This window comes from Leucopleurus acutus, assembly GCF_964270905.1.
Source record: "Leucopleurus acutus genome assembly, chromosome: 6".
NCBI lineage: Eukaryota > Metazoa > Chordata > Mammalia > Artiodactyla > Delphinidae > Leucopleurus > Leucopleurus acutus.
In genome coordinates this window covers 24,666,824-24,693,412 of record NC_139149.1, presented here as the reverse complement: position 1 = coordinate 24,693,412, position 26,589 = coordinate 24,666,824, and the positions used below count along the sequence as shown (strand labels likewise).

The 26,589-nt window shown below is 39.6% G+C and overlaps 1 protein-coding gene across 2 annotated transcripts in view; it reads right to left on the bottom strand.

The window, feature by feature from the left end:
• Nucleotides 1-319: 319 nt before the first annotated feature.
• The window catches only part of ACMSD (aminocarboxymuconate semialdehyde decarboxylase), a 76,028-nt gene continuing 49,758 nt past the window's right edge, over nucleotides 320-26,589 (bottom strand). The window contains exons 9-10 of one of the 2 annotated variants that reach the window (XM_082840635.1): nucleotides 18,812-18,910; nucleotides 320-430 (exon numbers count right to left, since the gene is read on the bottom strand). In XM_082840635.1, the coding sequence (XP_082696761.1) occupies nucleotides 335-430; nucleotides 18,812-18,910 (195 nt within the window). In that variant the 3' untranslated portion in view covers nucleotides 320-334. Of the gene's footprint in view, nucleotides 431-12,569; nucleotides 14,186-18,811; nucleotides 18,911-26,589 lie in introns of those variants that run through there. The other variant, XM_082840636.1, reaches the window with a different exon arrangement.

Below are 26,589 nucleotides of genomic sequence, written 5' to 3'. Positions count from 1 at the left end.
TGTCTGTCCCCAGTGGCTAAGGTTGGTTCTGTGGGTTGTGTAGGCTTCCTGGTGGAGGGGCCTAGTGCCTGTGTTCTGGTGGATGAGGCTGGATCTTGTCTTTCTGGTGGGCTGGTCCACGTCTGGTGGTGTGTTTTGGAGTGTCTGTGGACTTATTATGATTTTAGGCAGCCTCTCTGCTACTGGGTGGGGTTGTGTTCCTATCTTGCTAGTTGTTTGGCATAGGGTGTTCAGCACTGTAGGTTGCTGGTTGTTGAGTGAAGCTGGGTGCTGGTGTTGAGATGGAGATCTCTGGGAGATTTTCGCCATTTGATATTATGTGGAGCTAGTAAGTCTATTGTGGACCAGTGTCCTGAAATTGGCTCTCCCACCTCAGAGGCACAGCACTGTCTCCTGGCTGCAGCACTAAGAGCCTTTCATCCACACGGCTCTGAATAAAAGAGAGAAAAAGTAGAAAGAAAGAAAGAAAGAAAGGAAGAAGAAGAAGAGAAGGAAGGAAGGAAAGAAAGAAAGAAAGGAGGGAGGAAGGAAGGAGAGAAGGAAGGAAAAAAGAAAGAAAGAAGATAAAGTAAAATAAAAGTAAGATAAAATATAATAAAGTTATTAAAATAAAATCATAATTATTAAGAGAAAAAAAAACGGACGGATAGAGCCCTAGGACAAATGGTGGAAGCAAAGCTATACAGACAAAATCTCACATAGAACCATACACATACACACTCACAAAAAGAGGAAAAGAGGAAAAAATCGTAAATCTTGCTCTCAACATCCACCTCCTTAATTTGGGATGATTCGTTGTCTAAAGGAGGGAAGGAAGGAAAGAAAGAACGAAGATAAAGTAAAATAAAATAATTAAAATGAACAGTTATTATTAAGAAAAAAAATTTTTTAAAAAACAACAAAAAAACGGACAGATAGAACCCTCGGACAGATGGTGGAAGCAAAGCTATACAGACAAAATCTGACACAGAAGCATACACATACACACTCACAATAAAAGGAAAAGGGGAAAAAATCATAAATCTTGGTCTCAAAGTCCACGTCCTTAATTTGGGATGATTCGTTGTCTATTCATGTATTCCACAGATGCAGGTACATCAAATTGATTGTGGAGCTTTAATCGGCTGCTTCTGAGGCTGCTGGGAGAGATTTCCCTTTCTCTTTGTTCTCACAGCTCCCAGGGACTCAGCTTTGGATTTGGCCCCGCCTCTGCGCGTAGGTCGCCAGAGGGCATCTGTTCTTCTCTCAGACAGGATGGGGTTAAAAGAGCAGCTGATTCGGGGCCTCTGGCTCACTCAGGCCGGGGTGGAGGGAGGGGCAAGGAGTGCGGGGCGAGCCTGCGGCGGCAGAGGCCAGCGTGACGTTGCACCAGCCTGAGGCACGCCGTGCGTTCTTCCGGGGGAGTTGTCCCTGGATCCCCGGACCCTGACAGTGGCGGACTGCACAGGCTCCCCGGAAGCGGGGTGTGGATAGTGACCTGTGCTCGTACACAGGCTTCTTGGTGGCGGCAGCAGCAGCCCTAGCATCTTATGCCCGTCTCCGGGGTTCGAGCTTTTAGCCGCGGCTCGCGCCCGTCTCTGGAGCTCCTTTAAGCAGCGCTCTTATTCCCCTCTCTTCACTCACCAGGAAAGAAAGAGGGAAGAAAAAGTCTCTTGCCTCTTCAGCAGGTCCAAACTTTTCCCCGGACTCCCTCCCGGCTAGCCGTGGCGCACTAACCCCTGCAGGCTGTGTTCATGCCGCCAACCCCAGTCCTCTCCCTGCCATCTGACCGAAGCCCGAGCCTCAGCTCCCAGCCCCGCCCGCCCCGCCAGGGGAGCAGACAAGCAGCCTCTCGGCCTGGTGAGTGCTGGTTGGCACCGATCCTCTGTGCGGGAATCTCGCCGCTTTGCCCCCTGCACCCCTGTTGCTGTGCTCTCCTCCGCGGTTCCGAAGCTCCCCCCTCCGCCACCCGCAGTCTCTGCCCGCGAAGGGGCTTCCTAGTGTGTGGAAACGTTTCCTCCGTCACGGCTCCCTCCCACTGGTGCAGGTCCCATTCCTATCCTTGTGTCTCTGTTTATTCTTTTTTCTTTTGCCCTACCCAGGTACATGGGGGGTTTCTTGCCTTTTAGGAGGTCTGAGGTCTTCTTTCAGTGTTCAGTAGGTGTTCTGTAGGAGTTGTTCCACGTGTAGATGTATTTCTGGTGTATCTGTGGGGAGGAAGGTGATCTCCGCGTCTTACTCTTCCGCCATCTTCCCGGAAGTGTCCCCCACATCTTCTTTATCCATTCGCCTGTTGATGGGCATTTTGCTTCCATGTCCTGGCTATTGTAAATAGTGCTGCAATAAACACTGAGGTGCATGTGTCTTTTTTTTTTTTTTTTTTTTTTTTGCGGTGCACGGGCCTCTCACTGTTGTGGCCTCTCCCGTTGTGGAGCACAGGCTCCAGACACGCAGGCTCAGTGGCCATGGCTCCCAGGCCTAGCCGCTCCGCAACATGTGGGATCTTCCTGGACCGGGGCACGAACCCGTGTCCCCTGCATCGGCAGGTGGACTCTCAACCACTGCGACACCAGGGAAACCCGCACGTGTCTTTTTGAATTATGGTTTTCTCTGGGTATATGCCCAGTAGTGGGATTGCTGGGTCACATGGTAATTCTATTTTTAGTTATTTAAGGAACCTCCATACTGTTCTCCATAGTGGCTGTATCCATTTACATTCCCACCAACAGTGCAATAGGGTGCCCTTTTCTCCACACCCTCTGAAGCATTTGTTGTTTGTAGATTTTCTGATGATGCCCATTCTAACCAGTATGAGGTGATACCTCATTGTAGTTTTGATTTGCATTTCTCTAATAATTAGTGATGATGAGCAGCTTTTCATGTGCTTCATGGCCATCTGTATGTCTTCTTTGGAGAAATGTCTATTTCGGTCTTCTGCCCATTTTTGGATTGGGTTGTTTGTTTTTTCAATATTGAGCTGCATGAGCTGTTTATATATTTTGGAGATTAATCCTTTGTCCATTGATTCGTTTGCAAAAAATGTCTCCCATTCTGAAGGTTGTCTTTTCGTTTTCTTTATGGTTTCCTTTGCTGTGCAAAAGCTTTTAAGTTTCGTTAGGTCCCATTTGTTTATTTTTGTTTTTATTTCCATTTCTCTAGAAGGTGGGTCAAAAAGGATCTTGCAATGTTTTATGTCATAGAGTGTTCTGCTTATGTATTCCTCTAAGAGTTTTATAGTGTCTGGCCTTACATTTAGGTCTCTAATCCATTTTGAGTTTATTTTTGTGTGTGGTGTTAGGGAGTGATCTAATTTCATTCTTTTACATGTAGCTGTCCAGTTTTCCCAGAACCACTTATTGAAGAGACTGTCTTTTCTCCATTGTATATCCTTGCCTTATTTGTCATAGATTAGTTGACCATAGGTGCGCGGGTTTATATCTGAGCTTTCTATCCTGTTCTATTGATCAATATTTGTGTTTTTGTGACAGTACGATATTGTCTTGATTACTGTAGCTTTGTAGTAGTCTGAAGTCAGGAAGTCTGATTCCTCCAACTCCGTTTTTTTCCCTCAATACTGCTTTAGCTATTCGGGGTCTTTTGTGACTCCATACAAATTTTAAGATTTTTTATTCTAGTTCTGTAAAAAATGCCATTGGTAATTTGATAGGGCTTACATTGAATGTGTAGATTGCTTTGGGTAGTATAGTAATTTTCACAGTATTGATTCTTCCAATCCAAGAACATGGTATATCTCTCCATCTGTTGGTATCAGTGTCTTATAGTTTTCTGCATACAGGTCTTTTGTCTCCCTAGGTAGGTTTATTCCTAGGTATTTTATTCTTTTTGTTGCAGTGGTAAATGGGAGTGTTTCCTTAATTTCTCTTTCAGATTTTTCATCATTAGTGTATAGGAATGCAAGAGATTTCTGTACATTAATTTTGTATCCTGCAACTTTACCAATTTCATTAATTAGCTCTAGTAGTATTCTCGTGGCATCTGTTGGATTCTCTATGTATAGTATCATCTCATCTGCAAACAGTGACAGTTTTACTTTTTGTTTTCCAATTTGGATTCCTTTTATTTCTTTTTCTTCTCTGATTGCCATGGCTAGGACTTCCAAAACTATGTTGAATAATAGTGGTGAGAGTGGACATCCTTATCTTGTTCCTGATCTTAGAGGAAATGCTTTCAGTTTTTCACCATTGAGAATGATGTTTGCTGTGGGTTTGTCGTATATGGCCTTTATTCTGTTGAAGTAGGTTCCCTCTATGCCCACTTTCTGGAGTGCTTTTATCATAAATGGGTGTTGAATTTTGTCAAAAGCTTTTTCTGCATCTATTGAGATGATCATATGGTTTTTATTATTCAGTTTGTTAATATGGTGTATCACATTGATTGATTTGTGTATATTGAATCCTTGCATCCCTGCGTAAATCCCACTTGATCATGGTGTATGATCCTTTGAATGTGTTGTTGGATTCTGTTTGCTAGAATTTTGTTGAGGATTTTTACATCTGTATTCATCAGTGATATTGGTCTGTAATTGTCTTCTTTTGTAGTATCTTTGTCTGGTTTTGGTATCAGGGTGATGGTGGCCTCATAGAATGAGTTTGGGAGTGTTCCTTCCTCTGCAATTTTTGGGAAGAGTTTGAGAAGGATGGGCGTTAGTTCTTCTCTAAATGATAGAATTCATCTGTGAAGCCATCTGTTCCTGGACTTTTGTTTGTTGGAAGATTTTGTTTTGTTGTTTGTTTTTAAAAACTTTTTTTAATTAATTAATTTTATTTATTTATTTACTGGCTGCATCAGGTTTTCGTTGCTGCATGTGGGTTTTCTCTAGTTGCAGAGAGTGGGGGCTACTCTTTGTTGCGGTGTGCGCAGCCTTCTCTTTGCAGTGGCTTCTTTTGTTGCAGAGCACAGGCTCTAGGCACTCAGGCTTAGTTGCTCCGCGGCATGTGGGATCTTCCCAGACAGGGCTCGAACCCGTGTCCCCTGCATTGGCAGGTGGATTCTTAACCACTGTGCCATCAGGGAAGCCCTGTTGGAAGATTTTTAATCACAGTTTCAATGTCATTACTTGTGACTGGTCTGTTCATATTTTCTGTTTCTTCCTGGTTCTGTCTTGGAAGGTTATACCTTTCTAAGAATTTGTCCAGTTCTTCCAGGTTGTCCATTTTATTGGCATAGAGCTGCTTGTAGTAGTCTCCTAGGATGCTTTGTATTTCTGCGGTGTCTGTTGCAACTTCTCCTTTTTCATTTCTAATTTTATTGATTTGAGTCCTCTCCCTCTTTTTCTTGATGAGTCTGGTTAATGGTTTATCAATTTTGTTTATCTTCTCAAAGAACCAGCTTTTGTTTTATTGATCTATGCTATTGTTTTTTTTGTTCCTATTTCATTTATTTCTGCTCTGATCTTTATGATTTTTTTCCTTCTAGTAACTTTGGGTTTTGTTTGTTCTTCTTTCTCTAGTTCTTTTAAGTGTAAGGTTAGATTGATTATTTGAGATTTTTCTTGTTTCTTGAGGTAGGCTTGTATAGCTATAAACTTCTCTCTTAGAACTGCTTTTGCTGCATCCCATAGGTTTTGGATCGTCGTGTTTTCATTATCATTTGTCTCTAGGGATTTTCTGATTTCCTCTTTGATTTCTTCAGTGATCTCTTGGTTATTTAGTAAGGTATTGTTTAGCCTCCATGTGTTTGTGTTTTTTACGTTTTTACCCTGTAATTCATTTCTAATCTCATAGTGTTGTGGTCAGAAAAGATGCTTGATATGATTACAGTTTTCTTAAATTTAGTGTGGCTTGGTTTGTGACCCAAGATGTGATCTATCCTGGAGAATTTCCGTGCACACTTGAGAAGAAAGTGTAATCTGCTGTTTCTGGATGGAATATCCTTTAAATATCAATGAAATCTATCTGGTTTATTGTGTCATTCAAAGCTTGTGTTTCCTTATTAATTTTCTGTTTGCAAAGAAAAAAATATATTTTCTGTTTGGATGATCTGTTCACTGGTGTAAGTGAGGTGTTAAAGTCCCCCACTATTATTGTGTTACTGTTGATTTCCTCTTTTATAGCTGTTAGCAGTTGCCTTATGTATTGAGGTGCTCCTATGTTGGGTGCATATATATTTATAATTGTTATATCTTTTTCCTGGATTGATCCCTTGATCATTATGTAGTGTCCTTCCTTGTCTCTTGTAACATTCTTTATTTTAAACTTTATTTTATGTGATATGAGCATTGCTACTCCAGCTTTCTTTTGATTTCCATTTGCATGGAATATGTTTTTCCATCCCCTCACTTTCAGTCTGAATGTGTCCCTAGGTCTGAAGTGTGTCTCTTGTAGACACTATATATATGGGTCTTGTTTTTGTATCCATTCAGCAAGCCTGTGTCTTTTGGTTGGAGCATTTAATCCATTCACGTTTAAGGTAATCATCGATATGTACGTTCCTATGACCATTTTCTTAATTGTTTTGGGTTTGTTTTTGTAGGTCCTTTTCTTCTCTTGTGTTTCCCACTTAGAGAACTTCCTTTAGCATTTGTTGTAGAGCTGGTTTGGTGGTGCTGAATTCTATTAGCTTTTGCTTGTCTGTAAAGCTCTTGATTTCTCCATCGAATCTGAATGAGGTCTTTGCCAGGTAGAGTAATCTTGGTTGTAGGTTCTTCCCTTTCATCACTTTAAGTATATCATGCCACTCCCTTCTGGCTTGTAGAGTTTCTGCTGAGAAATGAGCTGTTAACCTTATGGGAGTTCCTTTGTATGTTATTTGTCATTTTTCCGTTGATGCTTTCAATAATTTTTCTTGGTCTTTAATATTTGCCTATTTGGTTACTGTGTGTCTCAGCGTGTTTCACCTTGGGTTTATCCTGTATGGGTCTCTCTGCACTTCCTGGACTTGGGTGGCTATTGCCTTTCCCATGTTAGGGATGTTTTCGACTATAATCTCTTCAAATATTTTCTCGGGTCCTTTCTCTCTCTGTTCTCTTTCTGGGACCCCTATAATGCGAATGTTATTGCGTTTAATGTTGTCTCAGAGGTTTCTTAGGCTGTCTTCATTTCTTTTCATTCTTTTTTCTTTATTCTGTTCTGCAGCCGTGAATTCCATCATTCTGTCTTCCAGGTCACTTATCTGTTCTTCTGCCTCAGTTATTCTGCTATTGATTCCTTCTAGTGTAGTTTTCATTTCAGTTATTTTATTGTTCATCTCTGTTTGTTTGTTCTTTAATTCTTCTAGGTCTTTGTTAAACATTTCTTGCATCTTCTCCATCTTTTCCTCCATTCTTTTTCCAGGGTCCTGGATCATCTTCACTATCAGTATTCTGAATTCTTTTTCTGGAAGGTTGCCTATCTCCACTTCATTTAGTTGTTTTTCTGGGGTTTTATCTTATTCCTTCATCTGGTACATAGCCCTCTGCCTTTTCATCTTGTCTATCTTTCTGTGAATGTGGTTTTTGTTCCACAGGCTGCAGGATTGTAGTTCTTGCTTCTGCTGTCTGCCCTCTGGTGGATGAGGCTATCTACGAGGCTTGTGCAAGTTTCCTGATGGGAGGAACTGTTTGTGGGTAGAGCTGGCTGTTGCTTTGGTGGGCAGAGCTCAGTAAAACTTTAATCCGCTCGTCTGCTGATGGGTGGGGCTGGGTTCCCTCCCTGTTGGATGTTTGGCCTGAGGCGACCCAACACTGGAGCCTACCCGGGCTCTTTGGTGGGGCTAATGGCGGACTCTGGGAGGGCTCACACCAAGGAGTCCTTCCCAGAACTTCTGCTGCCAGTGTCCTTGTTCTCACGGTGAGACAGAGCCACCCCCCGCCTCTGCAGGAGACCCTCCAACACTAGCAGGCAGGTCTGTTTCAGTCTCCTATAGGGTCACTGCTCCTTCCCCTGCGTTGCGATGCGCACACTACTTTGTGTGTGCCCTCCAAGAGTGGAGTCTTTGTTTCCCCCAGTCCTGTAGTCAAATCCTGCTAGCCTTCAAAGTCTGATTCTCTAGGAATTCCTCCTCCCATCAACAGACCCCCAGGTTCGGAAGCCTGACATGGGGCTCAGAACCTTCACTGCAGTGGGTGGACTTCTGTGGTCTAAATGGTCTCCAGTCTGTGAGTCACCCTCTCAGCAGTTATGGGATTTGATTTTACTGTGATTGCGCCCCTCCTACTGTCTCATTGTGGCTTCTCCTTTGTCTTTGGATGTGCGGTTTCTGTTTTGGTGAGTTCCAGTGTCTTCCTGTTGATGATTGTTCAGCAGTTAGTTGTGATTCTGGTGTTCTCGCAAGAGGGAGTGGGAGCTCGTCCTTTTACTTCGCCATCTTGAGCCAATCTTGAATATACTTTTTATTAATTGAAGTATAGTTGATTAGTTTGTTAGTTGGTTATTTTCAGGTGTACAGCACAGTGGTACAGTCACACACACACACATGCACACACACACACATATATATTCCTTTTCAGATTCTTTTTCGTTATAGGTTATTACAAAATATTGAGTTTAGCTCTCTGTGTTATACAGTAGGTTCTTGTTGGTTATCTGTTTTCTACATAGTAGTGTGTATATGTTAATCCCAAGCTCCTAATTTATCCCTCCCCCCACCCCCCTTTCCCTTTTGGTAACTATAATTTTGTTTTTTGTGTCTGTTTCTTTCTGTTTTGTAACTAATTCATTTGTATCATTTTTTTTTTACATCAATATAAGTTTAAGTTTTCTGGTTGGGTAATATAAATTGAAGTAGAGCTGACTTCCTTTTTAGTGGAGATCGGAAATATGGGGAATGGTAGAATACAATGAAGAGAAGTACTTGGATAACTATGCATAGTTGTCCTTTGGAATCTGATGGTGGTGGGATTTGTTTTTCCCCCCTGGAGTATGTTTTGGAGAAGTACTTGTAGTAGAAAACATGGGCAGGAAAAACCTGAAAAAGTGATTTTCCTGAGAGATTTTTGAGATTCTGGGTGTGAGCAGTATTGTTTTAGGGCCAGAAGAATCTTTTCAAAATTCAGCTCTAGTTATGTCATCTCCTAATTGAAAACCTCATTGCTTTTTTTTCTTAACTTTATTTTTTAAATTTAAATTTATTTATTTATTTATTTTAATTTTGGCTGCATTGGGTCCTCGTTGCTGCGCACGGGCTTTGTTTTAGTTGCAGTGATGGGGGGCTACTCTTGTTGCAGTGCACGGGCTTCTCATTGCGATGGCTTCTCTTGTTGCGGAGCCCGGGCTCTAGGCGCAGGGGCTTCAGTAGTTGTGGCTTGCGGTCTCTAGAGTGCAGGCTGAGTAGTTGTGGCACATGGGCTTAGTTGCTTCACGGCATGTGGGATCTTCCCGGACCAGGGCTCGAACCTGTGTCCCCTGCATTGGCAGGCAGATTCTTAACCACTGCGCCGCCAGATAAGCCTGAAAACCTCATTGCTTTTTGACAGATAAAATTCCTTAACCGATGTATGGCCCTACGTGATCTTGTCACTTTGTACCAAGAATGTCTTGCTTTCTCACCTCCAGCCCCAGTGGTCTTATTTCTTACTGTGGTCTTATTTCTTATTCCTCTGCCTCAGATATTTTTCACTCTCATCTTTGCCTCTCTACCTTTTAGCTCTTGTCTGCTCTTCAGATCCCAGCTCAAGCAACACTTCTGAAAATTCTCTCCCCAACTCTGATTGGCTCAAATCCCTTATTTTAAGCTCTCTATACACTGTGTGCTTCTCCTTCATAGCTCTTGTGATGGTAGAAGTTTTATATTAATTTGTTGCTTATTTGATACATGTCTCCCTAACTAGATTATAAGCACAATTGAGGACAGGAACTGTGTTTGTTTTTACTTACATCATCCCAGGACCTAGTGTGGTTCTTGGCGCATAATAGACCCTCAATAAATATTGTTGAATGTATGTGAATGAGTGCATAAGTGAATGAAGTCATAGTTTCTGCTCTCAAGGAAGTCCCAGGCCAGTGGGAAGATAGCAGCTGCAATCCAAAATGAGAAGTATGTTCTATTAGAGATATCAGTATAGTTTTTCAAAGGGGGAGGTACTGATTAATGAAATCCCAAAGCCTAGAAACCATCACTTTAGGTCCTGAGGAATTTTGAAGGAGAGAGAGAGAGAGAGAAAGCAATATGATCAGATACATACTTTGGAAAATTTTCTCTGGCCACAGTATGGAAGATGGATTGTACCCAGACTAAGCCAAGAGGCAGGGGTATACATAAGAGATTATTTCAATAGTCCTGCTGAAACTTGAGGACCTGAATTTAGTTGGGAGCGTTAGGGAAGAAAGAATAGATAAGAAGTGAAAGATATATGTTAAAATGGCAGAATCTATCAGAGTTAATGTCAGGTTTGATATGGGTGAAGGAGAGAATTTTGGTGACTGGGTGATGCCATTAATCAGAGTTGGGACTATAGGAAGTGGAACATTTTTGGGATAAAGGGATTGAGTTATATTGGGGGCATATGATTCTGCCAAGTATCATAGTATTGTAGCTTTTTTTTTTTTTTTTAAATGCCTAAAGCTGTTAGGACTTGTTGAAACATTGTCTCCCCCTTACTTCTGAATACCACATTTTTATGGTTTTCCTCCTACCTTACTGGGCACTACTCAGTTTTCAATGCTGGCTACCTCCATCCAACTTCCAAATGCTGCTGAATCCCAGGTGTTTGTCCTGGGTTCTTTTGGTTCTCTGCTCTACTTTTTCTCTCAGTGATTTCATCCAGTCTTATTTCTTTAAATACCTTTTGTACACTGATGGCCTCTCCGCAGCTTCCCTCTTGAAGTCTCCAGAGTAATATACCTAACTGCTTACTGGACATTCCTACTTAAATGTCTAAGACACATCTGAAATATAACAAGTCCAACAGTAGAACTATATATATATATATACATATATATATATTTTATTTATTTATTTATTTTTTGCGGTAAGCGGGCCTCTCACTGTTGTGGCCTCTCCCATTGTGGAGCATAGACTCTGGACGCGCAGGCTCAGCGGCCATGGCTCACGGGCCCAACAGCTACACGGCATGTGGGATCCTCCCGGACCGGGGCACGAACCCACGTCCCCTGCCTCGGCAGGTGGACTCTCAACCACTGCGCCACCAGGGAAGCCCACAGTAGAACTATTGATTCTCTTTCTTCCTAAATCTGTTTTTCCCACTCTTCCTCATGATGGTAAAATAAATCTGCTTAGCTGCTCTAGTGAAAAAAACTAGGAGTCAAGGCATCTGTGTCTAAGGTATGGATGAGTTTAATACCTTTAGCTACATCTCAGAGGCTAAATGTCCCCAGAGTTATTGCACAGAAAAGACATCATTAGAAAGCCCTTCTTGGGCTTCCCTGGTGGCGCAATGGTTAGGAATCCGCCTGCCAATACAGGGGATATGGTTCGAGCCCTGGTCCAGGAAGATCCCACATGCCGCCGAGTAACTAATCCTGTGCACCACAACTACTGAGCCTGCACTCTAGAGCCCGCAAGCCACAACTACTAAGCCCACGTGCCATGACTACTGAAACCCATGCCCCTAGAGCCCATGCTGCACAACAAGAGAAGCCACTGCAATGAGAAGCCCGTGAACCGCAACAAAGAATAGCCCCCGCTCACTGCAACTAGAGAAAGCCCGCGTGCAGCAACGAAGATCCAACGCAGCCAAAAATAAATAAATAAAATAAATAAATTTTAGAAAAAAGGAAAGAAAGCCCTTCTTTACATTCGGATTAAAGAGGAATTTTCTCATCTTTTCTTGCATCTGCATAGTTTCATTTTATCTTAGAGTTAATCTTTGATCAAATCGAAGTTGGGGTTGTCCTTATGTTTGCTGTAAGAAATGAACCTAATTTTATTGCAGTGTTGTTTGTAATTGCAAAATATTGGAAAATCACATGTAATGTTCGAATGTAGGAGACTGATTGAACAAACTGTGGTGCACTCACACGTAACAGACAGGCACCTGGGTATCAGCCTTGATTTCTTTCCTTCCCATCTCCCCTTGTCCTCACATTTATCAAGTGCTGTTGCTTCTCCCTACAACCCCATCTCACCATCCCCTTTCTACTACTCTTGCCCAAGTCACCATCATTTCTTGCCTAGTCTCCCTAGTACCATTCTTGACCCCTTTAAATAATTTTCTACACAGCTGCTAATGTGTTTTTTTAAACCTAGGTCAGAGCATGTCACAAACCTATTTTAAAAAAACTCCAATGGCTTCCTATAAAACTTAATATGAAAATCTAAACTTGACCTTGGCCTGCTTACCTGGCCAGCTTTTCCGCTTTGTCGCTACTTCTCTCCCCCTTGCTCACAAGCTCTGCCAGAGCTCTTTTCTGCCTCAGAGCCTTTGCTGCTCCAGCCTTTGCCCGCAAGACTCTTCTCCATGGCTCTTTCTTTCTACTGGTCGAGTCTTAGTTCAAAGTCCTCTTTAAAGTGGTGTTCTCTGGCCTCACAGCTCAATGTTTTATCTCCCATCCTTCCCCTAGTCACTCTATACATTTCCTTGTTTTCATTTCTGCATAATGTTTATCAGTATGAGAAGAATTCCCTCTCTTCCTTCCTTCCCTCCCTCCCTCCCTTCCTTCCTCCCTCCCTCCCTCTCACTCTCCATTCCTTCTTTCTTTGTCCTCCTTCATTTATTTATGTTTCTTACCCTCCAGATTGTAGGCTTCATCAGGCAAGGAATTTTATCCTTTTTGTTAACTTCTATATCCCCAGTGTCTGGAACTGTCCTACAGTACTGGCACATCATATAAATACTCTGTGACTATGAATATACCCGGTATCTATTTAAACTATGTATCTATAGATCTATGATACTGAATGAGATGATCAAGTTACTTTTCATAATAACACAATCATCAAACACTGTGTTAACAGTGCTCAAATATATATTATTTGAAAAGGTACAGATATTTTCCCCAAAGAATGGGGAAGGAAAAGAATAATAACACATGCTTCATGTTGCTGTTTTGCACAACTTTGTTTTTCTTTTTAGGCAGATTGGAGTAACAGAGTGGTGGGTGGGTAAAGTCCTAGAAAGCAACAGGAGTAGCAAGAAAGAGATGGAGTTACAGACTAAATAAATGAAGAAAAAATAACGGGATGGGTGTAGTTTAGCAAAAATTAAATCAGTACAAATCACATGCCAGTACTCAACTTGATTTTCTGGACTAATGGAAGGGAAAAGAAGTACGAATGAAACTGAAGCAAGAGGGTAATTTAGAAAAATTATATTTGATTTTAGAATTCAGCCAGAGGAACATGAACCACAGATGTTCATCACCCTTCCCAGGACCAAGTTCATTTTCAGCAGTCCAGGTGGGATGACCAGAAATGAAGTGAGTAGAACAAGGCTACCCTGGTATTGCCCTGCTCGGTCTCTACAGCCTTCTTTAAACATTCTGCTCTGTATTTTAAATTAAAAGAGCTTCTCGTAAAAGTAAATTACATACTGAAACTTTTCTCCAGAATAGATAAGTTCTCATTCATATGGGAACTATGTTCCCATAGTTTTGCCTTCCTATCTATTTCCTATCTTCCAAACCTAAACATGCCTTATCCATCCGTATAGACTCAGCCCAAGTTCCAGCTTCTGTGAAGATCTGCCCAAAGTTTGAATCCAAATGAATTTTTCTTACTGAAACTTCTGTGACATGCATGTTTTATTGCTTAGTTATTATTCCATGAACATGTGTCTTGCCTCCTTAATTGGGCTATAAGCTCCTAGACATTATGGAATATGTATATTATTTATTTTTTTGGAGCCTAAAGCACTCTCAGCCCACTTCTGGGCTAATGGAAGGTGTTAAAGTGAATAAAAACAGTTTATTTGGGCCCTATGAACATATATTTGCTCAAAGTAGAACCTACCTGAACGCTCTGGGATGAATCTGTTATTTTTTCCATAGAAATCATTAATGACGTTTTGCTTTTTATTTCTGACATTAATTTAAAAGGCACTGGGAAAATTATTTTTGATTTGCACATGAAATAATGTACTGCTTTTCTGAATAAAAGCATGAGTCATTTTTGTTATGAACAATTTAGGATATATATTCTATTTCTAGATAAAAGTGTTCAAAATAGGATTTTAGTGATACATAAGTGATACATATTTAAAAACAAAAATAAAATATCTTCTTGAAATTTGCCTTTGTAGTAAATTCAGTCATTCAAATTGTTTTCTCTCAAGACCCAAAAATTTTAGAGCATTGCCAGCTTTGAGTTTATCCTGAAAAAGAAAAGATTTTATTTTAAAGCATTATTTAATGGTTGTTTTAAAGTACTTAGTAAGTGTCTTAATCAGGTTTTTAAAAACTCAGTTCCCCAGTGTGAGAGAAAAATATTAGCAGGTTAAACAATGACTCTCTTGACCCATGTTTCACCCCACTGTTTTTCAAATTATATTCATATATTTGTTTTGAACAGTCTTTTAAAAGCAAAAATATAAATGGTGTGTGGTATATTTGTGCTTTTATTATTTTCCCTACTTCTCAAATATGTTGACAATCATGGACAAAAAATGGATTTTTTGAAACATGTAAATATGTATTTATGTTATAAGTAACATATAAAATGTGTATTTGTTTTATGCTTATTTTTATAATAACAGTTACTAGTGAAAGATTTCTGCAAATGCTTTTTATACAACATAATAGAATGATAAGTTTAAATATATTAGAAACAGAATTATGATATGACCCAACAAGTCTACTCCTAGTTATATAGCCAAAAGAATTAAAAACAGGGACTCAGATACTTGTATGTGAATGTTCACAGCAGCCAAAAGATGGAAACAACCTAAGGATACATCAACAGATGAATAGATTTTTAAATGTGGTATATACATAAATGGAATATTCAGGCCCCAAAAGGAATGAAGTTCTTTTTTTTCTTCCAGTTTTATTGAGATATAATTGATATAGAACACTATAAGTTTAAGGTGTACAACATAATGATTTGACTTATGTACATCATGAAATGATCACAATAAGTTTAGTGAACATCCATCATCTCGTATAGATACATTAAAGAAACAGAAAAAAATATTTTTTTCCTTGGGATGAGAACTCTTAGGATTTAGTTTCTTAATAACTTTCATATATAACATATAGCAGCATTAATTATATTTATCATGTTGTACATTACAACCCTAGTACTTATTTATCTTGTAACTGGAAGTTTGTACCTTTTAACTAACTGCCTTCAGTTCCCCCTTTGTCCTCTATTTGAAATCTAAGTTTGAAACTTGGTTGTGGGAGGAGGGGAGGAGAATTACAACAGGGAAAACCCTCTTAGGAAAATGACTTTCTTTTTACAGGACCCTCCAGTGAGTTTTAGGTCTGTAAGATAAGACAGTTGGAAAGAGTGCCCAGAAGTCATCTAGCCACCTACCACCTTCTCGGTATATGTGTTGTCCTTTCACATGGCCCTGAATAAAAAGTAAGCTCTTTTGGAGCAAGAAACGTGATACAGGTGAAGAGTCTCAGAAAATTGTACAAGTATGTACATTTATAAATTTCACATGAGAAAAAGACTGCCAAGTTTTTTTTCACTCTCTCCCCAGCTATAGATTAGATCATCTCCACAGAAAGAACTCCTGTGTTTTGAGGGGTAATTTTGTGATACCCTAATTGATATGTATCCCGCTTGCAAAAGGCAGGTATGTAATTGAGGGTGGAAGGAAACATGTATGGTGTCGTGTAATATCCGTACCATTAGTGTGTATCTATATATCATGACCACTTCAGGGTTCTCACACAGCCTTGCAGAGTGGGTAATTTGAGGCAGGGACCTCTTATTCAGGGTTCTTCCCAGATTCACACTTGGGCCACCCTCCTCTAAAGGAAGATTCAGAAGTGACTGTTGCTGCTGCTAGAAACTATTTGCTTTTTAAAATAGGTTGGGTGGGGCTTCCCTGGTGGTGCAGTGGTTAAGAATCCGCCTGCCAATGCAGGGGACACGGGTTTGAGCCCTGGTCCGGGAAGATCCCACATGCTGCAGAGCAACTAAGACTGTGTGCCACAACTACTGAGCCCACGTGCCACAACTACTGAAGCCCGTGTGCCTAGAGCCCATGCTCTGCAACAAGAGAAGCCACTGCAATGAGAAGCCTGCGCACCACAACGAAGTGTAACCCCTGCTCACCACAACTAGAGAAAGCCCACACGTAGCAACCAAGACCCAAGGCAGCCAAAAATAAATAAATAAATTTATTAAAAAAAAATAGGTTGGGGGGCTTCCCTGGTGTCGCAGTGGCTGGGAATCTGCCTGGCAGTGCAGGAGATGTGGATTCGAGCCCTGGTCCGGGGGGATCACACATGCCGCGGAGCAACTAAGCCCATGCGCCACAACTACTGAGCCTGTGCTCTAGAGCCCACGAGCCACAACTACTGAGCTCGTGCGCCACAACTACTGAGCCTGTGCCCTAGAGCCCGTGAGCCACAACAAGAGAAGCCACTGCAATGAGAAGCCCGCACACCGCAACGAAGAGTATCCCCCACTCGCTGCCACTAGAGAAAGCCGGCACGCAGCAACGAAGACCCAACGCAGCCAAATAAAAATAAATAAATAAAAATAATAAAATAGGTTGGTACTGAGTATCCTTTGAAGGAGATACATTTTGGTGTGTTGGATGGAAACCTGATCCTGGAGTCTGGAGATTTGGGGTTGGGTCCATGTGCTGTAATCCAGCAGTTATATCCCTTTTGGCAAATCACTCAACCCCCAAGTCTTGTTTTTCTCCTCTGCATCTACATGGTGGAATGCATTTGCCTATCTCCCAGGCTGGTTGTGCTCATCAAATGGATTTATTTATTTCATTTAAAACTTTTTAGTGAAATTTTACCTTCATGTGGCTCAAAATTCAAAAGGTATAAAAATGTACATTTCCTTTCACTAGTGCTACCCAACCACTATTTTTTCTTTCCAGAGTTATCAGTTTCTTGTCCTTCTTCCAGAAATATTTTATGCATTTATATGTAGGTTTATAATTTTTTTTCACAAATGGATAGTATACCATACACAAATGGAAGTATACTATATGCAGTTTTTGCACCTTGCTTAACTTAATATATCTTAGAAATCGATTCTTAATATTTTTTTATGGCTGTATAGAATCCATTGTATGGATATGTTATTATTTATTTATTCCCCTGTAGATTGTTTTTAGTTTTATTACAAACAGTGTTATAATGAGTAACCTTATACAGAATGTCATGAATTTGTGACAATATAAAATTTTTATTCAAGATTTTCTGAAAACTTGAAAGTGATAAGCACATAAAATTAAATAACAAAAGGCATGTAATAATAATTATTATTATTCCATTAAAATCTTAATCAGGATTCTTGGGGTAATCTGGTTTCAGTTTAATTTTGGTTAATGTTATAGAAAGTTTTTCATTTCTCAACCTTTGATATAAAACCTTTGATATAAAAAGTTAAAAAACTTAGTATTGCTTACTACTTTAATAAGTATATATTTAACAATTCAAGACTTTTAGTGCCTTAAGGTGGGTAAGTGCCAAAGGAGAAACTTCCTGTTTAAAGCAGTCTGAGGTCTCCCAGTCAATAACTTGCAACTAGTATATGTCAAAATGGACCCGTGGGACTTCCCTGCTGGTCTAGTGGTAAAGAATCCGCCTTACAATGCAGGGGACGCAGGTTCGATCCCTGGTCAAGGAACTAAGATCCCACATGCCATGGGGCAATTAAACCCACGCACTGCAACTACTGAGCTCACGCGCCTCAACTAGGGAGCCTGCGTGCCACAAACTACAGAGCCCACGTTCTGTGGAACCTTTGCGCCACAACTGCAGAGCCCACACGCCCTGGAGCCTGTGCGCCACAACTAGAGAAAAGCCCTGTACACCACAAGGAAGAGCTCGTGTGCCGCAACGAACGATCCCGTATGCCTCAGTGAAGATCCTTAGTGCCACAACTAAGATCCTACGCAGCCTAAAATAAAAAATAAATCTAAAAAAAAGAAAAAGGACCTTTGTTGGCATCTGTTCATGTACTTCAAGCCTACTGAGAAGATGTGATGAGCTAATATATCCTTAAAAATTAAAGCAGAGAATTAGAGTTGAAGAGAAATTTTGGATTCTAGTTTAGAAGAAAGCCAAGACTTATACAAAAGGACTATGACTAAAACTTTTGTAAGATTTGTTAAGAATTTATATATCCCCATGTTTTCATTTTTGGCCATCCCTGTCCCCTGGTAGTAATTGGCAGTGAAGTCTTAGGAAAAACTTGTTTTGTTGGGGGTGGGTGTGGGATGGGAAGGGGATGGCAAAAGAGAGGAAATCTGGGGACACTGAGTCTCATTTTAACCTCATTTTCGTTCAGGAGCCTGAGGGGCAGAATGGCAGTGGCAGCATTAAGGCACATTTAGCCACTCTAAAAGTCAAATGCTAAAAGAAAAAAAAATCCAGTTACTTGGGGGTTCTGGATCTTTGAGTTCTGTTAATCAAGACTGTAGTCTCAATATCCAAATAACTAGAATCATTACAAATTTTGAGATTGGTAGATTTGTAACAGAAACATTAAAGGAAAAATTTAGACATTTCTCTCATTTCATCTAACATGCAAATCTAAATATATTATTATTCTGTGCTTCTTTACCGTTTTCTTTCTTGGCTTTATGAATTTAGTTGTACTAGATTGACTTTCAGCATTTTAACTTTCCTTTGCCCTTTAATAGGTCAGCTATTTCTGGAGATCAAGTAACAGTTCTAGGAATATTAAGTGTAACGATTTCTCTGTTCTTTGCTATCACATAGCAAAGTGCTCTGAAATCAAACACAATTAGAGCAGGAAAATTCAGGAAGAAGATCATGAAGTAAAAGGCACATACCTTTGTTTCTGCATCAAATTCTTCCATGGATTCTATCAGTTTCCCAGGTTTCAGCTCACCTAGTGGAAAGGGGTAATCGGTTCCCAAAATGACTTTATCCTGAAAAAGGAAAAAACACTTTTATCTCTAATTTTGCAGAACATCAAAGAACCTCTTGTAAACTTAATTATATTTACATATTACAAACACTCCTATAGTAAAATAACAAATTTCTTCCTGATTAACAGAAACAAACTGATCTAAAATTTTTAAGATTTAATGGCTTCAAAACTTATTCTGACATTTTCTCCAGCAGGTGCCGCTATTAGGTCTCTTAAAGCTGCAAATCAACCCCCATCTTCCCTTGTTTTTTTTAAGTAACTGAAATGCAGAATACTCAAATATAAGAAGCAGGCGTTTATTTAATAAAACATGCTGATGTCTTCAGATGATATTAAGGATTCTATATTTTTTAAAATGATGCATTGCAGTTGACCCACACAATTTTTGAAAATATACTGGAGTTTAAAAGGAAAACATAAAAAACAAACAACTGGATGAAAAGAAAAGAAACAAACAAACAAAAACCAACCAACCCCCCCAAACAATTGCCATCTCTATAAACTAGATTGTTGTTTGCTTTTTAATGATGTAGCTTTGAAATTCTATTTGACACTTTGTACAATAAAGCACACAGGCTTGTCTGTCTACAAATAAGTAAAGCACTATGTCAAGCAATGTGCTAAAATCTAGATTGCTAGATTGGTCAACAAAACAGAAATGGGGATAGAGAAAGATCAAGATGGCAGAGTAGGAAAATCCTGAGCTCAGCTCCTGTCACACCTAAGTTACAGCTACTTACAGGCCAACTATCTCTGAGAATGACCCGATGGCTAGCAGAAAAGATTTTTTCCATAACTAAAGATATAAAGAAAGAACCACATCTTGACAGGTAGTGGGGTGGAGACGTGGACTGTCAAGACCCACATTCCTGGCATGGTGACCCATAAGCAGGAGGAAAATCACAACTGTGGAGGTCCTCCCTGAGGATCAAGGGGTCCAAGTCCCACACTGAGTTCACCAGCCTGGTGGTCCTGCACTGGGAAGGCAAGCACCCAAGATACCTGGCTTTGAAAACCAGTGGGTGTTGTGTTTAGGAGAGCTAGAGGCTGGAAACTGAGACTCCATCCTTAAAGGGCAGGTGCAAAAACTCGCTTGCTCCAAGTCCGAGTGCAGAAGCAGCCAAAAAAAAAAAAAACTTTGGGGCTTCCCTGGTGGCGCAGTGGTTGAGAGTCCGTCTGCCGATGCAGGGGACACGGGTTCGTGCCCTGGTCTGTGAAGATCCCACATGCCGCGGAGCGGCTAGGCCCTTGAGCCATGGCCGCTGAGCCTGCACGTCCGGAGCCTGTGCTCCGCAATGGGAGAGGCCACAACAGTGAGAGGCCCGCGTAACGCAAAAAAAAAAAAAACAAAACAACTTTGTATGATGACAGATGGTTACTAGACTTATTGTGGTGATTCATTTGTAATGTATAGAAATATATCGAATCACTATGTTGTATACCTGAAATGAATCTAACATTGTAAATTAACTATAATTTTTTAAAAGTACAATGAATAAGAATATGATATATTTTTGTAATGGAATAGTATACAGTGATAAATGAACAAATTTTGGGGAAAAAAATAGAAATGTTCCCTCTCCTTAAGAAACTCATAATCTAGTAAGAGACATTAAATCAATAATCAATAATCAATCCATCTATCAAAATAACATATTTTCAACGAGAAATTTTACTTTTAGAAAGTATCCCACCCATATGCATGTAATGGAAATACATCAAGGAAGTTAATTGCAACACTATTGTAGCAGCAAAAGACTATCAAACTAAATTATAGCATATCCAAAAATTAAAAGGAATGAAGGATACTTGCATATGCTGTAATGAAATAATCACCAAGTTATATTATAAAGAGGAATGATCTCGTACAGCAGAAACTAAAACAACATTGTAAATCAACTGTACTCCAATAAAAAATTGATTAATAAGAAAAAAAACATGATCTTGTAATTGAGAAAATACAGTGTAATAACTGTCATATGGAATTTACTAAAGTTAATTCAAATAGCATATGATATCACTTATATGTGGAATCTAAAAAAATGGTACAAATGAACCTATTTACAAAACAGAAATTGAGTCACAGATGTAGAAAACAAACTTATGGTTATCAAGGGGGAAAGAGGGGGAAGGGATAAACTGGGAGATTGGGATTGACATATACATACTAGTATATATAAAATAATAAGAACCTACTGTGTAGTGCAGGGAACTCTATTCAATACTCTGTAATGGCCTATATGGGAATAGAATCTAAAAAGAATGGATATATGTATATGTATAACTGACTCACTTTGCTGTACAGCAGAAAGTAACACAACATTGTAAATCAACTATACTTCAATAAAAAAATTAAGTAATTAAAAAAAGAGGAATGATCTTGAAGTTATATCGTGAAGGGGGGAAAACAAAGTCTAGGACAGTGTATTTGCTATGCTCATACTTCTGTTTCTACTAAGGGATCTATAGACACACAAATATATGTTTGTATGTATAAAGTCTATTTCACGAATGGTAGCCAAGAAACAAGTAACATTAGTTGTCTCCACCAATGAAGACTAGGGTTCAGGGGTGTAGGAGATCCCCCCGCTTCTTTTTTGAGATATAATTCACATACCATAAAATTCACCCTTTAAAAGTGTACAGTTCAGTGGGTCTTCATATATTCATGAATTTGTGTAATCATTCCCACTATCTAATTCCAGAACATTTTTATCACCCCAAAGTAAACCCCATACTCATTAGCAGGCACTCCTTGTTACCTCCTTCCAGCCCCTGGAAAACACTAATTTACCTTCTGTAAAGGAGGTCTATGGAATTGCCTCTTCTGACATTTCATATGAATGGAATCAAACAGTATGTTGCCTTCTTTTCTCTTAGTATATTGTTTTCAAGGTTTATCCATGTTGTAGCCTAAATCAGTACTTCATTCCTTTCTGGGCCAAATAATATTCCATTGTATAGATATACCACATTGTTGTTTATCCATTCATCAGATGATGGACATGTGAGTTGTTTCTACTTTTTGGGTGTTATGATATTGTTTCTCTGAACAATTGTGTACAGAGGAGTTTTTGTATGAACACGTTTTCACTTCTCCTGGGTATATACCTAGGAGTGGAGTTGCTGGATCATATGGTAAGTCCATGTTTAACATTTTGAGAAACTATTTTTCACAGTGGTTGCAGCATTCTACATTCCCAACAGCAATGTATGAGGGTCCCAATTTCTCCAAATCCTCACCAACACTTGTCATTATTCATCTTTTTGATGATGGCTATCATGGTGGGTGCAAAGTGGTATCTCACTGTGATTTTGATTTGCATTTCTGTAATGACTAATTACATTGAACATCTTTCCATGTGCTTATTGGCCATTTGTATGTCTTTGGAGAAATATCTATTTATATCCTTGGTGTCTATTCAGGCCCACGTGTTTCCTTTTTATTGTTGAGTTGTAAGAGTTCTGTATATTTTCTGAACACTAGAGACTTATCAGATGTATGATTTACAACTATTTTCTTCATTCTGTGGGCTGTCTTTTCACTGGTTGTATCTTTTGAAGCACAAATTTTTAAATTTTAATGAATTTAATCTATTTTCTTTAGTTGCTTGTGGTTTTGGCGTCATATGCAAGAAATTATTGCCTAAAAGGTCACAAAGATTTACAACTATGTTATCTTCTAAGAGTTTGTAGTTTAAGCTTTTCCCTTTAGGTCTTCGGTCCATTTTGAGTTAACTTTTGTGTATTTTGAGTGTAAAGAAGAGATCCAACTTTATTATTATTATTTTTCTGTATGTGGATATTCAGTTATCCCACTATAATACATTGAAGAGACTATTCTTTCTTCATTGAATTGTATTGGTACCTTTGTTCAAAATAAGTTATCTTTATGTCTGTCCTTAAGCCACTACCACACAGTTTTGATTACTGTATGTATCTGTGTAGAAAATTTTGAAATTGGGACTGTGAGTCCTCCAATTTTGTTCTTCTTTTTCAAAATCATTTTGGCCATTCTGGGCCCCTTGCATATCCATATGAATTTTAGGATCAGCTTGTCAATTCCTGCAAAAGTAATAAAGCAAACAAGAAAACCCTGGATTTTTGATAGGGATTGCACTGAATCTATAGATCAGTGTGAGAAGTATTGCCATTTAACAATATTAAATTTTCCAACCAATGAACATGGGATGTCTTTTATTTATTTAGGTCTTCTTTAATTTTCTTCAACAATGTTTTGTAATTTAGTGTCCAAATCTTACACTTCTTTAGTTGAATTTACTCCCAAGTATTTTATTCTTCTTGATGCCATTGTAAATGGAATTGTCTCCTCAATTCATTCAATGCTAGTGTATAGAAATACAGGTAATTTTCATATATTTATCTTGTATGTGTTGTATATATTTTGTATATTTATCCTACAACCTTACTGAATCTGTTTATTAGCCCTGATGGTTTATTTGTGGATTCTCTAGGATTTTGTGTATACAGGGTCATGTCATCTGCAAATAATTTTGCTTCTTCCTTTCCAATTTTTATGCCTTTTATTTATTTTTCTTGCTTAATTTCCCTGGCTACAGTCTCCAGTACAATGCTGAATATAAGTGGTAAGAGCAGAACCTTTCAATCTTTTACCATTAGGCACGATATTAGTTTTGGGTTTTTCATAGACGTTCTTTATCAGGTTGAGGAAGTTCCTTTGTACTCCTTTTTGAGTGTTTTCATCATGAAAGACTATCAGTTTGTCGAGTGCTTTTCCTGCATTTATTGAGATGATCATGTAGTTTTTGTCCTTTATTAATATGGTGTACTGACTGATTTTTTTTTTTTTTTTTTTCGGTACGCGGGCCTCTCACTGTTGTGGCCTCTCCCGTTGCGGAGCACAGGCTCCGGACGCACAGGCTCCGCGGCATGTGGGATCTTCCCGGACCGGGGCACGAACCCGTGTCCCCCGCATCGGCAGGCGGACTCTCAACCACTGCGCCACCAGGGAAGCCCCCTGACTGATTTTTGTGTGTTGAAACAATCTTGCATCTGTGGGATAAATCTCAATTGATCATGGTGTATAATTCTTATTATGTGTTGCTAGATTCAGTTTAATAAATATTGTTGAGGAAATTCACATCTGTATTCATAAGGGATATTGGTCTGTAGTTTTCTTGTGATTTCTTTTTCTGGTTTTGGAGTATGCTGGCCTCAGAATAAACTAAGAAGTGTTGCTTTCTTTTGTACTTTTTTGAAGAGTTTGTGAAGGATTGGTTGTAATTCTTTTTTAAAAATTTGATACAATTCAGCAGTAAAGCCATCTAGTCCTGGGCTTTTCTTTGTGGACGTTTTAAAATCACTGATTCAATCTCTTTACTTATTATAGGTTTATTCAGATTTTCTATTTCTTCTTGAGTCAGTTTCTGTAGTCTTTCTAGGAATTTCTTCATTTCATTTAGGTTATCAAATTTGTTAGCACACAGTTGCTCATATTTTTTCTTATAATTCTTTTTATTTCTGTAAGGTCTCTACTAATACCCTCCTCTTTCATTTCTAATTTTAACAATTGAATCTTATCTGTTTATTTCTTGGTCAGTCTAGCTAAAGGTTTGCTAATTTTGTTGATCTTCTCAAAGACCCAAGTTTTGATTTTATTGATTTTCTTATTGTTTTTCTATTCTCTATTTCTTTTATAACTGCTTTAGTATCTGCTATTTCCTTTCTTATGCTTGTTTTGGGTTTAGCTTACTCTTCTTTTTCTAATTTCTTAAGGTGGACATACAGGCTATTGATTTGAGATCTTTCTTCTTTTTCAATATAGGCATTTTAGAGCTATAAATTTCCTACTAAGCCCTGCTTTAGCTGCATTTCATGAGTTTTGGAAAGTTTTGTTTTATATTATATTTGTATTAAATATTTTCTAATTTCCATTGTGATTTCTTCTCTGTCTAGTGTCATTTCATTTCAGTCTGAAGGACATCCTCTAGCATTTCTTGTATGGCAAGTCTACTAGCATTGAATTCTCTTGACTTATGTTTATTTGAGAATATCTTCATTTCTCCTCATTCTTGGAGGATAGTTTTGCTGGATATAGAGTTTTTTGTATGTTTGTTTTTATAGATTTATTTATTTATTTTTGGCTACATTGGGTCTTCATTGCTGTGTGTGGGCTTTCCCTAGTTGCGGCGAGCGGGGGCTACTCTTTGTTGCATTGCACGGGCTTCTCACTGTGGTGGCTTCTCTTGTTGTGGAGCACGGGCTCTAGGCACACGGGCTTCAGTAGTTGTGGCTCGTGGGCTCTAGAGCACAGGCTCAGTAGTTGTGGTGCACGGGCTTAGTTGCTCCGCGGCATGTGGGATATTTCCGGACCAGGGCTCGAACCTGTGTCCCCTGCATTGGCAGGCAGATTCTTAACCACTACACCACCAGGGAAGCCCTGGATATAGGGTTTTTGATGAACAGGTTTTTGTGTGTGCGTGAGCTTTAAATATGTCTTCTAGGGCTTCCCTGGTGGCACAGTGTTTGAGAGTCCGCCTGCCAATGTAGGGGACACGGGTTCGTGCCCCGGTCCGGGAAGATCCCACATGCCGCAGAGCGGCTGGGCCTGCGAGCCATGGCCGCTGAGCCTGCGCGTCCGGAGCCTGTGCTCCGCAATGGGAGAGGCCACAACAGTGAGAGGCCCGCGTACTGGGAAAAAAAAAAAAAAAAAAAAAAAATATATATATATATATATATATATATGTCTTCTACTGCCTACTGGCCTCCATAGTTTTTACTGAGGGCTAAGGCTAGAGCCACAGGGAACATCAACACTGGGGGTGGAGTGCTTGCAGGAATTCAAGACAGAGGGAGAATGTCCACAGGCAGAGAGAGCCAGTGAGGCAGAGAAGGAGAGACAGAAAAAAAGTGGTATTAGAAAAAAATGCAATGAGAAATATTTGAAGGAGAAAGTGTTTAATAAGTAATGCTTTAGAAGAGGATGAAAAAGATAAGGACTAAAGAGTCTCTGTTGGATTTGGCAGCCTTATTAAGTGCACTTTCAGTGGAGTGATGGAGAGAAAAACAGATGCACAGGATGAAAAAGTAGATGAATGGTGAAAAAATGTTAAGTGTTGACTACACATATCTCTTAGCTTGGGTTTCTCTCGTCTTTGATTATCACTCTATTTGTGCTGCTTGGGCAGTCTCATCCATAAACAAAGATCTAGTTCCTAAGCCTCAAGTCCTGGGTATATGGCTGCCTGCTGGACACTTCCACTTGGCTGCCTTACAGGCAATTAAAATGCAGCATGTTATCTAATGTTGAAGTCCTCATCTTCATATTTATGCAACATCATGTTCATTCTCATTCTCTTGTTCTCACTTTTGCATTCTCTTACTCTCCTCCCTCACCCCCTCACATCCCATCCACTTGTTCTCTGGATATCTTTTTTTACTACTGTTTGTCCCCTGGAAGCTGACCTGTCTGTACTGTACAACAGGCTTCCTTGACCTCAGGTTTCTAGTTGGGTTTAACTAATGGGCAACATAGGCAGGAGATTAGAGAATGGAGGAAAGTGTTTATGCCCCAGATCCCTCCCTTTGGAGTCATCAACTTGGCTCCAACTAAAAATCTTGGCTCCTGTTAGCAGGCCCTTTTCACAGAGCCCTCTCTGTCTTTTGGCCCGGAATGGTAATGGAGCTTTCCATACC